The sequence below is a fragment of the Solanum verrucosum genome, unplaced genomic scaffold (genome assembly GCF_900185275.1).
Source record: "Solanum verrucosum unplaced genomic scaffold, falcon-dt-bn FXZP01000049.1, whole genome shotgun sequence".
Taxonomy (NCBI): Eukaryota; Viridiplantae; Streptophyta; class Magnoliopsida; order Solanales; family Solanaceae; genus Solanum; species Solanum verrucosum.
Window position 1 is genome coordinate 5,937,908 of NW_026020221.1, and position 15,101 is coordinate 5,953,008.

The 15,101-nt window shown below is 29.9% G+C and overlaps 3 protein-coding genes across 3 annotated transcripts in view; 1 reads left to right on the forward strand and 2 right to left on the reverse strand.

The window, feature by feature from the left end:
* Window positions 1-15,101, forward strand: part of LOC125831270 (glutathione hydrolase 1-like) — a 160,130-nt gene that overhangs the window by 61,368 nt on the left and 83,661 nt on the right. The window lies entirely within an intron of this gene.
* Window positions 3,096-8,657, reverse strand: LOC125831303 (agamous-like MADS-box protein AGL104). The gene is made up of 12 exons (XM_049510502.1): window positions 8,102-8,657; window positions 7,807-7,860; window positions 7,627-7,645; window positions 7,130-7,188; window positions 6,996-7,035; window positions 6,834-6,895; window positions 6,282-6,381; window positions 6,147-6,194; window positions 5,760-5,914; window positions 5,335-5,491; window positions 4,383-4,514; window positions 3,096-3,260 (listed from the first exon to the last, which is right to left on the reverse strand). Exons 1-12 carry the CDS (start codon window positions 8,284-8,286, stop codon window positions 3,105-3,107), a joined length of 1,167 nt encoding a protein of 388 aa, XP_049366459.1. The 5' UTR covers window positions 8,287-8,657; the 3' UTR covers window positions 3,096-3,104.
* On the reverse strand, window positions 10,742-12,175 carry LOC125831300 (heavy metal-associated isoprenylated plant protein 23-like). The gene is made up of 2 exons (XM_049510499.1): window positions 12,005-12,175; window positions 10,742-11,055 (listed from the first exon to the last, which is right to left on the reverse strand). The coding sequence occupies exons 1-2, from the start codon at window positions 12,162-12,164 to the stop codon at window positions 10,751-10,753; spliced, it is 465 nt and encodes a 154-aa protein (XP_049366456.1). The 5' UTR covers window positions 12,165-12,175; the 3' UTR covers window positions 10,742-10,750.

The window sequence follows — 15,101 nt, forward strand, 5'->3', positions numbered from 1 at the left end:
CACCCTCACCATTTTTCTTTCCTCCTTCTCCAACCTTCACAAATTGCCGCACCAGCTCCACACCATTGACGACTGCTACGAACCACTAGGGACCCCCTATGCTCTCCATCATCTCCAGCGTACCAAAAGGCCAAAAAACTCCTCATTGCCTCCTGCGTACAAAGGCTCCTCGCCGCCTCTGGTGTACCAGACCATTTTGCCAAAGAAGATGGAAGAAAGAAAAAAATAGGTTGGGCAAGGATGGATGGTTGAAAAAGCAGATGGATTGGTTGAAGAAGAATGATTTTTTTTTCTTTTTTAAGTTTATTATTTTATTCAATTATAATTTAAATATTTTTTAAATTTAAATATGGTGTTCACTTGTCTTAATAGGCGTGTAGCTTCACTCTCTTGCCAACTCAACCATCTTAATGCCACATAAGCATGGTCAATGGTCAGAGGGGTTTGATATATTGTGTTTTATTGAGTGTAAGGGTCCAGATGACAAAGACGTAAGTAGAAGGGTCCATAATACAAATTGTCACAAGTACAGGGGTCCATCAGACCATTTTGCCGATTAGAAATGATATTCAATGGATTCGCGGAGATGAGAATGCTGAGGTGAAGCGGAATGTACTTGGGAGTCCCTTGTACTTGGCTCCGTTTGTCACATGGACCCTTCTACTCACGACTTTGCCAATTGAACCCTCGAACCCACTGAAACACAACATTTTAAACCATTTTAGCTTCACGTGCATTTTAAACCGTAAAATAACATGTCATCATCCACATCAGATTTTTAATGACACATCATTTATTTTTATTTTATTTAAAAAACAATAATTTCTTGTTCTTTTTCATTATGTTTCTCCTTCACTGCCCCTATACTTGACTACTCCCCTCCATTTTTTACACCAAACACACCATCGCAATCTTGCATCCTTACCTAAAACACTACCTTAAATAATTATAAACGACCGTTCTTCTCCAAATTTTCATCGTTCATAATTTCTGTCATATGTTTTTGTCCAACGTCTCCGTCGCCCACTTGAACCATTGTGAATCCATTTCCTCCATTATTATCGACGAACCACACAAAGTATTTAAATATTCTCTAATACCGATGAACCACACTAAAATATTTTAATATGCTTTAACATCTTCATATAATTTTACACAATACACTTCACCTAATTTCACAAAGACATACACCAATCACTCTTTACTCTCCAAAATCACCGGATCTTTGTCACTTCACCACCTGAAAATTACCCCTCCTCGGCTCCCCCATTTCCCCAATAGCTTCTCTGTGTATAATTTAATCTCACAAACATTGAAGCAATTACCTCTGAAAAGGATTTGTGAAAGTGAGAGAAATGAAAATTGGGTTGGTGAAGAACGGATGGGGTGAAAAACGGGTGGGTAGACAGAGAAAAGAAATTGGGAGAAAAAACAAAAAAGTGACAAACTTTATATTTATTTATTTATTTATTTTGTCTTTTTATTCATTTTTTCTTTTTCTTATAATTGTTTTTATTCTAGAATTTTATGTCTACACTCCTTTAACGCGTGAAAGCACGTGTTTGTTCCAACTCAACTATTAAGTTGCCACGTAGACTTGGTCAACAGTCATGTGGGTTTAAAATGTTGTGTTTCAGTGGGTTCGAGGGTTCAGTTGACAAAGTCGTGAGTAGAAGGGTCTATGTGACAAACGGAGCCAAGTACAGGGGTCTCTCAGGTCATTCCGCCAATGTATAATCATACTAGTTAAGATTGATAAGATTAAAAAGAAGATATTCGGAATAAGGTGACAGTGACATTCGTAGTGGACAAGATAAGAGAAGTGAGACTGAATGGTTTGGACATGTAAAAAAAAGATGTGTGGATGTACCAACGAGGTGGTGTGAGAGGTTGGTTATAGAGGGTATGTGGAGGGGCAGAGATCGACCAAAAAAGTATTAGCAAGAGGTGACAAGACATGATATGACACAACTTTAGATTACTGAGGACATGACCTTAAATAGGAAGGTGTGGTGGACATGTATTAGAGTAGGAGGTTAGTTGATAGTGTAGTATTGTTGTCTTGCTTAGGGTGGTTGGTGCTTGACAATGTACTAGTTGCATTACTGTAGCTCTTGTTTTTTTATATCCATCAACATTTTTTACTGTTTTCAATAATCTATCCTAGTACATTGTTTATTGTTTTTCTATTATTGTACTATTTTGTTATTGTTCTTGTCCCTTCTGATAGACTTTGCACTATTTTCTTGTGACGTGCTATATTTTCGTCTTAATATCTAAAGGGTCTTTCGGAAACAACTTCTCAATCTCCACAGAATAGTGGTAAGGTTTGTGTCCATTTTACTATCCCAGACTTCATTGTAAAATTTCATTGGATATGTTTTTATTGTTACTCCTAATAAGACTTTTTGTATATATAATAATTGCTTGGGGTTTAGATTATTTCACAATTAGCATCGAAAAGTCTCATTTTAAAGATTAAAATGTTCTCCTATAAAGACTTGAGTTGTCTTTCTAAAGCATTCATGAGACTCAAAATATGTGCATGGTAATAAAAATACTTTGTCAATTTCATGAAGTTTGCATAAAATTTAGGTATAATACCTAAAGATATTTCTTTTAACTTAATACATGTATTTTAATTCATTTTAATTGATTAAATTTCTCTATTAATATATGTTTGTTTCTTTGAGTTAAAATCTAATATTTATTTTTTACACATGTGATATCAACATATCTTAATTATACGTTGCAGCTTATACTAGCGAGTTACATTAATGTTAATACACTATTAAAACAAATGCATTTACCAATTTCTTGTAACAACAAAACATGAATTTAGTATTAAACATTCATATATTTTGAAATTTCCAACTCCATATATATGTATTTTTTTGTTGTTGGCACAACTCCATATGTATGTATATTCTTGAGTCGAGGGTCTATCAGATACAACCACTCTACCTCAAAGGTAGGGATAAGGTCTTTGTACACTCTACCCTCTCAGGTCCACTTTGTGGGATTACCCTGAATACGTATGTTGTTATTGTAACTCCATATGTATGTGTATATGTATGTACATTTTACATATATTAAATATTTAGTCAAATTGAATGATGATGCTTGGACTTTTTCACTTTGGGCTGAAACCAAGAGATTTCATTATTCCCTTCTTGATTAGTGCAAGAAGATGTTGTTGCTTCAGCCTGTAGATATGGTGCCAAAGGTCTTAATGCTGAGGTTGGAGTTTCCATTTCAGCCTGCAAACATAACAAAGAAGAAAATATTTTTCTTATCTCTATCATAAAATACTTGTTCGATATATATATTTAGAATTCAGTGGCTCGATCAACTAGTTTAGATTTAAGACTAGCCAGTCTACTTCAAGGAAAGCATTTCTTACCTAGACTTTTTTATTTTTTATTTTCGTGACCTCTAATTAAGGGTAGGAAAATCTCGTTCATCCTATATACTATACCCCTGGATGGTTGCACATTCTAGACATTTAATAATGGACCCAAGCTCCAACAATACACCTCGAGGAGCGGTGAGCTCAATCAAATGGCACGTTATTAGGGTAGGAGGCTTTTCTTTATAATAAAAATCCATAGACAAGATTCTAGAACTTCCAAACCAAAGAATTGCAAGATAAGGAGTTTTTTACGTTACGTTTAATTTCAATAGAATGAATTTGGTAAGGGTAGAATAGACCATATGGCCCATTGAAGGTGTTGTGCCACTTGAACTCAAATCTACCTGATCTAAAATTCATCTTTGTTCAGCCAACTCATAACAAAATGTTAGACCAACGATGACATAATTGTATTGGTCTAGGAAAAGGAACCCCCACCGACCAAGCACTCCCACCCCTAAAAGAGGAGACCGAAGTAAAAAATTAAAATAAATTTTATTTATGTAGAGTAGATAGATGTTGAATCCCCTTTATTTCTTTGTGTTTTTACTTTTTTTTTATATTTTGAATTTCTTAGTGAAAGATTTTCGTTTTATCAATGATTATCTAACCTTAGAGGGAATGTTTTTCATTCACACGATTAGCCAATGCATACATGGGTGGATCTAGAATACATACCACGAGTTCGGCAGAATTCACTAGCTTTGATTATGCATGGACTAAAGAAAAAGGAAAATGAATAAGATTTTCGGTTTGCGCACTCCATGTAAATTTGTTGATGCAACTTAAAAGCTAAGCACACAAATGTAGCATCCCCTCTATTTCAATTTATGTAACATAAATTCCGATTCAATTAATCAGAATCGATATAGTTAACATGTTGGTTACCCATATTTTGGAACACTACATTTTCTTTTCAATAAACATTGTTGTTAAAAAAATCATAAAAGAAAAGAAAGTATGAAATTACCTTGGCAAATGAGAATGAAGTTTGTAATGGAGTGATAGCTGGGAAGACCCTATTTGAACATTGTGATTTCTTAAAGTTTTCATCAGTTAGGCAACTAAAACTTCCTTCAATACTTGTTTGGGACATTTCAGGCTGCCATAACAAACAAGTCACATTATTGATATCTATAAAAACAGTTTTCATCTTATTATGGGAAAAATCAGAAGTTTAGAGTTATACTGTATTTCGAAAAAAGAAAGGTGTCATAATTCTTCGTTTTAATATGTTCCTTTCCTTTGAGCTCGGGTTGATAGTACACTTGATGTGGGGGGGGGGGGGGGGGGGGGATTTAAGGGGGTGGGAAGTTCACTTGAATTCCCTCGATAAAAAATCACACCTATATAAATAAGATAAACTTTTTTTTTTACTTTTTATGTACATATATAGATTTTTAATTCCTTGGCCGGTCACAAAACTAGAGGTATGGTAAGTGATTTATGGGGTTTAGTATTCACCTTGAGGTTTCTAATTCTAATTCCAACAATTACATTTTCAATTTTTGAACTCCCTTAGGAAGAACTTGGATCTACTACTGGCATGTAATTCCCTTGAGCCCAACTATCGACCCGAGGTGTCACTTGGAAAAATCATTAAAAAAACAAATGTAATTTTAAAAGAGCCTTCTTACAACCAAAAAAAAAATTCAAGTCTTAACGATTTAAGTGAAAGTTTTTTAGATTAGTTCCACTATTACATATTTGGTCGGTCAGTCAAGATACTTATATTTACTAGCTAAATATACATAAAAGAAATACACTATTTTGTATCAAGAATGAATATTTTATGTATATCATACATTAATATAAAATAAATATATTTACAAGCTATTATTTTGATTGAGAACTATACAATGTAATTCTATCCTAAAAATAAATAAATAAAAGAAATGAAATACATTGTTGAAAGAGCTCACCTTGGCAAATTTGAATGAAGTTTGTAAAGTGAGATTTGGGAAGGTCCTTGTTGAATGTTGTGATTGCTTAAAGTTCTCATTATTTTGATAAGTCTCACCACTTAGACTTGTTTGGGACATTGTATCATAAGTAGTTGGGGATGGAAAGTTCATAGAACTACATACAAGTCAACAACTAATTAATTATTCAATATATAATTAAGAGTTAATTACAATAAACACTCATATAATATTATTCAATTTCTTATATACCTCATAATGATTGTAAATGTATGATTTTCATAGTATAAGGGAGTGTAAGTATTTGATTTTAAAATAAAAAGGGTATATTCAAAATTGAATCATACTATAAGAATTAACCCTATAATTAGTTTTAAAAAAATATTTTATCCCTTAAAAATGATGGAAAAAATTAAGGTCCATACCTTTGAGAAATTGAAGATGTTTCTGAGGCAGTATAGAGAGGACTATTAATATTGTTGTTCTCATGATTATAATCTTCAAGCTCTAACCATAAGTCATAAGGGGTTTTCTCATGAACTTGTGTGTTGTCTATATGTTGAAGAAGTGCATTTATTTGCTATGATAAACCACCAAAACAAAAACAAAAAATTAGTTTGCAGAATCGCGATATATATAGGATCAACGACAAAATCAAGAATTCATAAGAGGTGATTTGAAATCCTTTTAACACGTCTAGTCAAAATACTAGAATTTTTTCTTATGTCGAGGTCCTCAAGGAGATTCAACAACTTATATACTATTAAAAATTAAACTCGTTTTTCTCTATTTGATTTTTAAAAAATTCATACCTCCATATTATCTTCATAACTTGATGTATTATTGCTGGAGAGTTGTTCCTACAAAAAAAAAAATTAAACATTTTTAAAAAATGAAAAAAAAATATTATAATTATTTGGGCAAAAAAGAACTAGTATACATCATACCATTCTTTGTCTAACTTGGTTTAATGCAACTTGAAGACGTTTTTCACACAAATCAAGCTCATGGAGTGATGTAATTCTTTGTGTATCTGGTTCAAATATTCTTTAAATAAAGTCAAAATGTGAGAAGAGAATGAATATTCAAAATATCATATTATAAAAAGAGGATTAAATCGAAATATAGTTGCTATACAAAAATTAGGTGTAAAAAACCAATCAAATTAACTTAATATTAATAAATTAGAACAAATACCAGAGGATGCAATTGTATAATAAGATCTCAATTGAACAAATAGAGTAAAATAAACTCGAATCAATGTAATATGAAATTATTAGGTCCACATACCTGATCAAATAGAGTCGGAGCCCGGATTTAAATTTTATGAGTTCAGAATTTTAGTCCTTTTAAGTTACTAGTTTCTAAATTAATGATTTGTACATATTTCATGAATTCTTAATACAAATCTGAATATTTAAACTAAAGTTACTGAATTCGACCGAACTCGTAATCTACCCGCTAGCTTAAATTAGAGTGTCAACTATTTCTTTAATTACCTTAATAATCCCTCAGCCTCATCGAGTTTACAATGCAAGCCATTGATTTCATCTTGAATTTTCTAAAAACAAAAATGAAGAGAAACAATTAATCTTAAGGTTGATAATATAAAAATTAAAAACTAAAAAAAAAAACACAGAGAAAATGAATTAATTAAGCACCTTTGTTGTGTCATTTGCGTTGACGTATGCAGGATTTATCCTGATTAATTTTTTTAAAAAAGAATTATGATAAGTAATACATGAAAAAAAATTATCTAAAAAAAAATAAATCCAATCAATTAAAGAAAACTAACCTTTCAATATCGCAGAATTTATCTTCAATTTCAATCTTCCTTAGGTTCCAAAGTACAGACTGCATAAAGAGTGCATTAATGAAAATGATTTTTTAAATTCTTATTTTTAGGAATAATAATATTTTTGGTCCTTCGATTATGTAAATTTTAATTTTAATCTTTATGATATTTGGCTAATTTAACCTTTGATTACTTAAAATTAATTTGCACTTTTTATCCCTTTATAAATATTCACAATTTTCTTTTGAATTACTAACTGTTTAATCGTATAATTACATATTACTCATATATTATGTTAAACGTATACTGTTATTCCATGTTTGAGGGCAATATACTTTTTAAGAATAGTTAAAATATAACATACTTCCTACTTAAACAAACCAACAACATCACATTTAGATTAACTAAAAATTAAATATGTTAAATCATATATCACAAGAATCAAAATCAGAATTTACGAATAATTGAGAGACAATAATAAGTCAAGTAAAGCTCACCTCTTTATTCTTGATGTAGCTGCATTTGACAAAAGAAAGTATGTGTTAGATAGTTTAGTTAATTACAAAAATACATAAAAGATGAAAAAACAAAAACTTAATTAGAAAAAGAAGGGAAAAAGGGAAAAAAGATATAATAAAACCAAGAAGAGAAAATAAAATTATAAAAAAAAAACTTACAATCCTCTTTCACTATCTGGGAGACTAATGAGCTCAGAAAGAATATCTTCAATTCTGCATTAATAAAATTTAATATTATTAGTCCCTCTAGAGGCAAATGTAATCAAATTTGACTTTAATTTTTATTTTTCTAAAGTTTATCAAAATTATAAATTCAATGATTCTATTTTTTTTGGCTTAATAAAGATATATTAATGTACTAGTCGTATCATTATTACAATCATATTGGACAATATATTTATTTTTCGAATATTGTGTTATTTGTGTCAGGTCTTTTAAAAATGTAAATCATTACCTTCTTTTACGCGAATAATGTGTGAGACGACCAGAAGGAGAGAACATGATTATAGCAACATCTACATCGCATAAAACAGATAATTCATAAACTTTTTTGAGAATTCCATTTCTTCTCTTGCTAAATGTGACTTGTCTATTGGTCAAACTCTCAATCTTCAACAATGGCAACTTACTTCTTCCCATGTTTTTTTTTTCTTTTTTTAAAAAAGCTTTCTATAATTTAGAAAGATATATATAAATAATATATATATGAATGTAATATACAATCAATTAAAAGATGAAAGTTTCATTTTTCGTATTGATATGATCTAGCAACATAATTTGAACGTATTTCGCGTTCATGTTGTTGCTAGAAACAATTGATTTCATCCCATTAAAAATGTAACGTCGGGGAATCCACTCTTTAATATATATATATATATATATATATATATATATATATATATATATGTATATGATCAATGGAATATAAAGAAAAATATCAAGGAGGATTTTAGGGATGGAGAAAATGAACTTTGATGAGATTTTACATTTGTGTTTTTTAGGGTAATGAAAATATTGATTCCAATGGTTTTAAAAGAGGACAAGGAGAAGGAGAAAATTTGAGAAATTTAATTAGTGGTGGGGATTATTGATTTTGTCCTAAAAGAAAGGGGGAATAATGATCCAATAAAATTTACTTTGAATTTCTATATGTTTAAGGGTAATTTTGGATTTAATGTGTGACATAAATCTTAAAGATTTTTGGTACAAAATGTGTATCAATTGCGTCTCCCATGTAAGAGACCTAGGATCGAATTGATTTTCTCAATTCTAACGTTATTTATAGACAATAGAATATGGGTGGATAAACCATGGAATGGGTTGACTCTATATCCATGATCATAAAAATGAATTTTGTGCTTAACTCAATTTCAAAAATTGGTTCAAGAGATGATGATACCCAAGACCATACAATAATTAAGCCCCAACAAATTAAATGTAGGACTCTTCCCCCCCCCCCCCCCCCCGATCGTGCATGCTAAGAATTTGGCATTGGAGTTTGTACAATATAAGATGGGAGCCAACTGTGTTGAAGTTAAAGTGATAGCTACAAATTCGGCACTAATAATTTTGGCTCAAATTTGACATTTATGTTAAAAATTCACTTAACATCTACACATAATATATCCAAAATCTTCTAAGAAAATAAAAATTATGGTCCAAAACTCATAAACTAGCTCTACCATTATGGCCAAATATTTGATAAACCGCAAATTGATTGACTTTATCATAATAAAAATAAATTTTGAATCTAACTCAGTTTCAAAAACATGATGTTCCAAGTGGTAACAATTAACCATATAAAGAGACAACTAATCTGCTCCCCAAATCATGTGAGACTCAACAAGGATTAATCATTGTGGTACTATTTTCTTCTCAGCCAGTGGCGGATTCAGGATTTCCATTAAGGGGGTTCGGAAAAAAACAGAGTAGTGCTTAAGATTTGAGGTTTGAACTCGTCAATCACTAAGCCAACCTCTAATCTTATATTCAGGAGGTTCAAAATCAATATATATATATATATATATATATATATATATATATATATAATTTCTTTAAAATACCTTAAATATACAACGTAATTTTTTGTCGAGGGGTTCGGATGAAACCTCGGCAGACTCTAGGTCCGCCCCTGCAGCTAGCTAGGCACATGCAGTTGAAAATTATAGCTTGATTCTCAACAAAAATAAAATAAAAAAAAGTTCAATCAATAATGGTTATTAATTAAAAGAATCCATAGGGTAAAATTATTGGTCCTTTATACATCATCCATCAGATGTCATTTCGTGAGAAAATTATTGGGACAAATAATTGTCATTAATTTATTACTACGAGGTATCACTACATTTCACATTTCACTTCATTGGACTAAAAGCTACATCCTTTTCTTTAAGGGAAACATACCTAAATTCAACTAGTTTAGTATATTGGTTTGTAATATTATGAATCTTACTAGATTTTGGCGCATCCAGATATGTTTAGATACATTCAGGTACATGCATATCGGGATACATGTGGTCAAAATTAGGTGTAATTAGTTCTAGATATACTGTATTCAAGTGGATTTGCATATATCTGTTGGAATACATAACAAATCTTGTGCGTCTCCCTCCCATCTCGCTCACTACTCTTTATGTATCTGGTACTAGATACATGTGAATCACACCATATACATATAGATACATGTATTTAATGTGTATTAGTGTGATTCACATGTATCTGAGATACATAACAAATCTTGATCACCTCCCTCTCATCTCTCTCCCTATTTTAGTGTATTTGATAGCAAAAATACATATATCTAAGTGTATCTTCCTCAATGTATGGTAGCAAAAAATTGCATACAAATTGATACAAACACTATATAGTAACAATATTCTTACTCAATTTTATAGTGCTTGACTTCAAATTGATACAAACACCATATACTAACAGTACCCTTACAAAGTTTTACTGCGTAGACTGACACGAACACCATAAGCTAGTACTAATAACACCCTTATTGAATGACACAAAGAACACCACATACTAATAACACCCCCTTACAAAATTTTATACTGCGCGTAAACTGACATAGGCATCACCGTTAACGTTATTTAACTAATTACATGATGGAGCAAGCATTAGAATTGTCATCACTAAACATGGTAAAATAAGCAGGATCCTCAAATCTTGAAATTGTTTCTGTTGTTGTCATGTTATGATCGACCCTTCTAACATAGCCAGGAGGAGCCTTCTTGTCATAAGAAGCAACAGCATAGGGTTGAGCCACTAAATTGTAAGGCACATAAGGCCAAATCTCAGCCTTTTTCCCTGTTGATTTTGCCTTCTTTAACACTTTGTTTGCTTCCACATATCCTGTTACTGTCACCTTTTGTTGTTTCCTGTTTATCTCCACTGATTTTACACCTACAACAAGGTAATTTGTTAACATTTTTACCAATGTTACAAATTACTTTTTTTGTCGACGGTTTCAATTTATCTGATATATTTTGCTTCAAGAATATTATAAAGTTGGTGAGCCGTGTGATGAAACCTTACCGTAGGATTAGAGGGCACTGAATTAGAGTGAGAGGTTTTTTAGTTCACTTCAAAGAAAATGATACACTTTTTTATTTTCTAAATATTTAATGACACTATTAAGATTTTACTCATATTGAGTCCAATTTATTTTTAAAAAAAAGTCTACAACGACAATGTACTTTTTAAGGGTAACTTTGAAACATTGCAAAGTCTTTCTATATTTCTTAACTTTGTGCTCAGTCAAGCTATATAACATATATGCTAATTAGACGAAGAAATGAACTCTTTTTGCTTATATGACACTATACTATTCGTTTGGAGTACGTACGATGGTCAAATTCTCTAATTATCAACTTGAATTAGACGTATAGTCTTCAATTTCGTTGTGAAATCAAATTTACATATGTACCAACTACTTAAAACGACATTATAAACCACAAATAAAATTTAAAATTCAAATATTTAAAAGATATCTAAAAAATCGAATAAAAAACAACTCATTTATTATCTAAATATTAATTGTGTCGCATGAAGTGTGACTGAAGGAGTGATACTTCATGCACATCACATATAATTACCATTTAAGTGATAATATCATGTAAATATTTTTACACCCCGCATATAACTTAAATTCATAGCAGTTTGAACGAGAGAGAAATTCAACTCTGATATCATGTCAATGTTGTGAAGAAGATGAACGCCAAATGGCACAGTGAAACTAAAAAGGTTCAACTGAAGTTCCTTCTTTAAAAGATTATATTACATATATAAATAAATAAATAAAAACCTTAAAACCAATTAGTATATAGCATATAGTGTTTAATTAATTTCTTACCACTTAATGAAGACAAAGTTTTCTTGACTTTAAGCTCACAGCCATCACAATCCATTCTAACTTTGAGCTCTACGGTATGAAATTGCCTCCTCTTATTATTGGATGTATGACTAATTTTCATCATATTAGAAATATACTCCAAAGTTGCTCCAAGACCCATATTTTCTCTTTTTGTTTGCTACTTTAGTCTATGAAGTATTTAGTATTATTTTTTCTTTTTTTGCTTCCTATATGATGATAGTATCATGTTTACTTCTTATATAGGCATTTTCTTTTTCAAACAAGGAGTAAAAAGGGAAGGAGGACCCCCCCAAAGAAAATGTAAATCATGAGCTTGATATTTTAATAGCTCATGTCAATCATGAAATCAAAATATAGTTTAAAAATTAAAAAAAATATAAAATTTTATTTTTATTGTTTCAAGTTCATAAAAAATTGTGTTTTCTTACAAAATTTAATACTCTCACACTTGTTCAAGATTTGAATTAATTCTTCTCTAGATAGAATGGAACACCGTTTTGTAAAACTAGAAATTGAAATTGTAGAACTTACCAAACTCAATAAACATAGTATATCATATGACCAGTGGCGGAGCCATAATTTTTAATAAGGGATTCAAAATTTGAGAAGTAAACACACGAACTAATGAAAGAGAATTCAATATCTATTATACATATCTAAAAATAATTTTAACCATGTATAAATAGTAATGTTTTCCGCCGAAGGGTTTCGGATGAACCCCTAAGTATATATGCTGGCTTCGCCCCTGCATATGACACTTCCTTATTTATTTTTTTCCTTGAAAACTTTAATGCAAAAAAAAAGTTCAAATGATGTATGTTTTTAGGAAGTAGAAGATTTCATTTTTCAGTGTATAAAAGGAGAATTAAACTTTATTTTCCCTCCAACTTATTTCCCTCTATTCCTAACACACATTACACCTTATCTTTAAAACTTTGTGTTTAGAGTAATCTAACAATATATACATGCAAGAACTAGCTAATGGTGAATATTTATCTGCTGATGAATGAAATGGAATAGTTGGTGAATGAATATTATTTTGATCTTTTTATAAAATTTGAATAATTTATTTTATTTATTTATTTTATATTTTTGAAATACAAATTAAATCTAAAATCTAATTTAACACACCATCAAAATCGAACTAAATGTATGTACTTGTACACATTTGAATTAGCTTTTAATAAATGTGAGTTAGAATCGAAACCTAATTACATCAAAATTGAACTAGATGTATGAACTTATACACAATTCAATTAGCTTTTAAAAAATGTGAGTTAGGATCGAGATCTAATTTTAAAAAAAATTACAAATGTCCATGAAAAATGAAATGGGCCTAAACTCTATGATTAAATAGGCAAACCACCAATTATTGAAAGAGTAATTGTTTTCAATTAAGAATTTTTGGTTGAGCTGCTAAAAATTACTTATTTTAAATAATATTTTTACTAAAATAGCTTTTCTCTAAAAGTACTTTAGAAAAATAATAATTTATATTTGATTATTTCAGTTGAAAAATATTTTTTACTAGGTGTATGACAAATTTAATTTCAAAAATATTTTTGAAAGTCTAATCACGAAAAGAGATAGAAATCAATGCATTTTTACTGGAGACTAGGATTATTTTAAATATTTTTGTTATGAAAGATATTTAAAAGTAATTTTACTAATGGATCAAACATTTCAATTTTTCACAAATAATAGTAATAATTTTGGCCTCTCAATCATTTGGGCAAACAGGCTCTGATGCGGACGCTTTTGGCATTTGCTATTATTTTACTTTATTTATTTTTTAGTAAAGAAAACCTTACATTAATTTTAAAATTTGAATCTTCTATTCATAGGATACTATTGCAACATTTCCTAAAATCTAATGTCATGTTTGTTGCAAAATAATACATACAAAAACCAGCTGTCGTGCAAATATATTGTTCAACAATGTCTGAAAATTACTTTTTCGGTACGATAAATTTGAGTCTGATATTTGCTCATATTTTGCAAATTTTTAAACAAAGCATAATTAGACCGACGTTTAATTTTACTATAATTTATAAAGTTCTATATCATGGTCTAATATTTTCTTATAAAATCGTTGATTTTCTAAAAATTATTAACTGTGGTCTAAAAACCCCATACATTATAGAAAGAAATCATTTACATACAACTATTTCAAAAAAATACAACAAAATTTCATCATTTTAAAAAAACATGCCTAAGTATTTATAGGCTAAACTGATCACATGGAGATGTTCCTGGTTCATTGGGCCCTACAGTGAGGGTGAAGGAAGCAAATAGATTAATAAATAGTTGTTGTTTTTTGTACTTATATTGAAAAAAAAATAGTCAATATTATAGAGTTTCAATGACTATAATTTTAAGTTTTATAACCATAAATTCAATATTAACATACGATTTTTTTTTAAAAAAAGGGAAAAGGGTTAAATATGCCCCTAAACTATTCAAAAAGATCTAGATATACCCTCGTTTAAAGTTTGGCTCACTCATGCCCTCGTCATCTAACTTTTCGTCTAGATATGCCCTTATGGGCGTTAAATGCCAAATGAAATTGCCACGTCATTTTTGCATTACCATGTGACATTTATATTAAAGGAAAAAGGGTCAAATATACCCCTAAACTATTCGAAAAGGTCTAGATATACCCCCCTTTCAAATAAACTACCCGACCCATTTTCAACAAATTTTTTTATTTTTTTATTTTTTTGGGTAAATCCCGAAAATGAGTAATTGACTAATAAAAAATAGGACAAATATGAAAAAAATAATATAAAATTAACGCCAAAAATTCGCAAATAAATATAGTAACCTTAAATTCAACAATTTCAACAATTTTTTTAATTTTTTTTTTTTCCGATAAATCACGAAAATGGGTAATAAATTAAAAAATATGAAAAATATGAAAATGACTTTATGCTGAATTTTTAGGTTATATTTTTCATATTTTTTTATTAATCAATTACTCATTTTCAAAATTTATCCAAAAAAAATAAAAAATTTAAAAGATTGTTGAAATTGTTGAATTTAAGGTTACTATATTTATTTGTGAATTTTTGACGTT

Excerpts from the sequence above, each read along its gene's own strand:
- LOC125831303 (XM_049510502.1), bottom strand. The coding sequence starts at position 8,286 with ATGGGAAGAAGTAAGTTGCCATTGTTGAAGATTGAGAGTTTGACCAAT. Across the intron at positions 5,492-5,759 it reads ACATCTTCAATTTCTCAAAG|TTCTATGAACTTTCCATCCC; the intron begins GTATGGACCTTA and ends ACTTGTATGTAG. Across the intron at positions 4,515-5,334 it reads CTTCATTCAAATTTGCCAAG|CCTGAAATGTCCCAAACAAG; the intron begins GTGAGCTCTTTC and ends TTGTTATGGCAG.
- LOC125831300 (XM_049510499.1), bottom strand. The coding sequence starts at position 12,164 with ATGGGTCTTGGAGCAACTTTGGAGTATATTTCTAATATGATGAAAATT. Across the intron at positions 11,056-12,004 it reads AACTTTGTCTTCATTAAGTG|GTGTAAAATCAGTGGAGATA; the intron begins GTAAGAAATTAA and ends ACCTTGTTGTAG.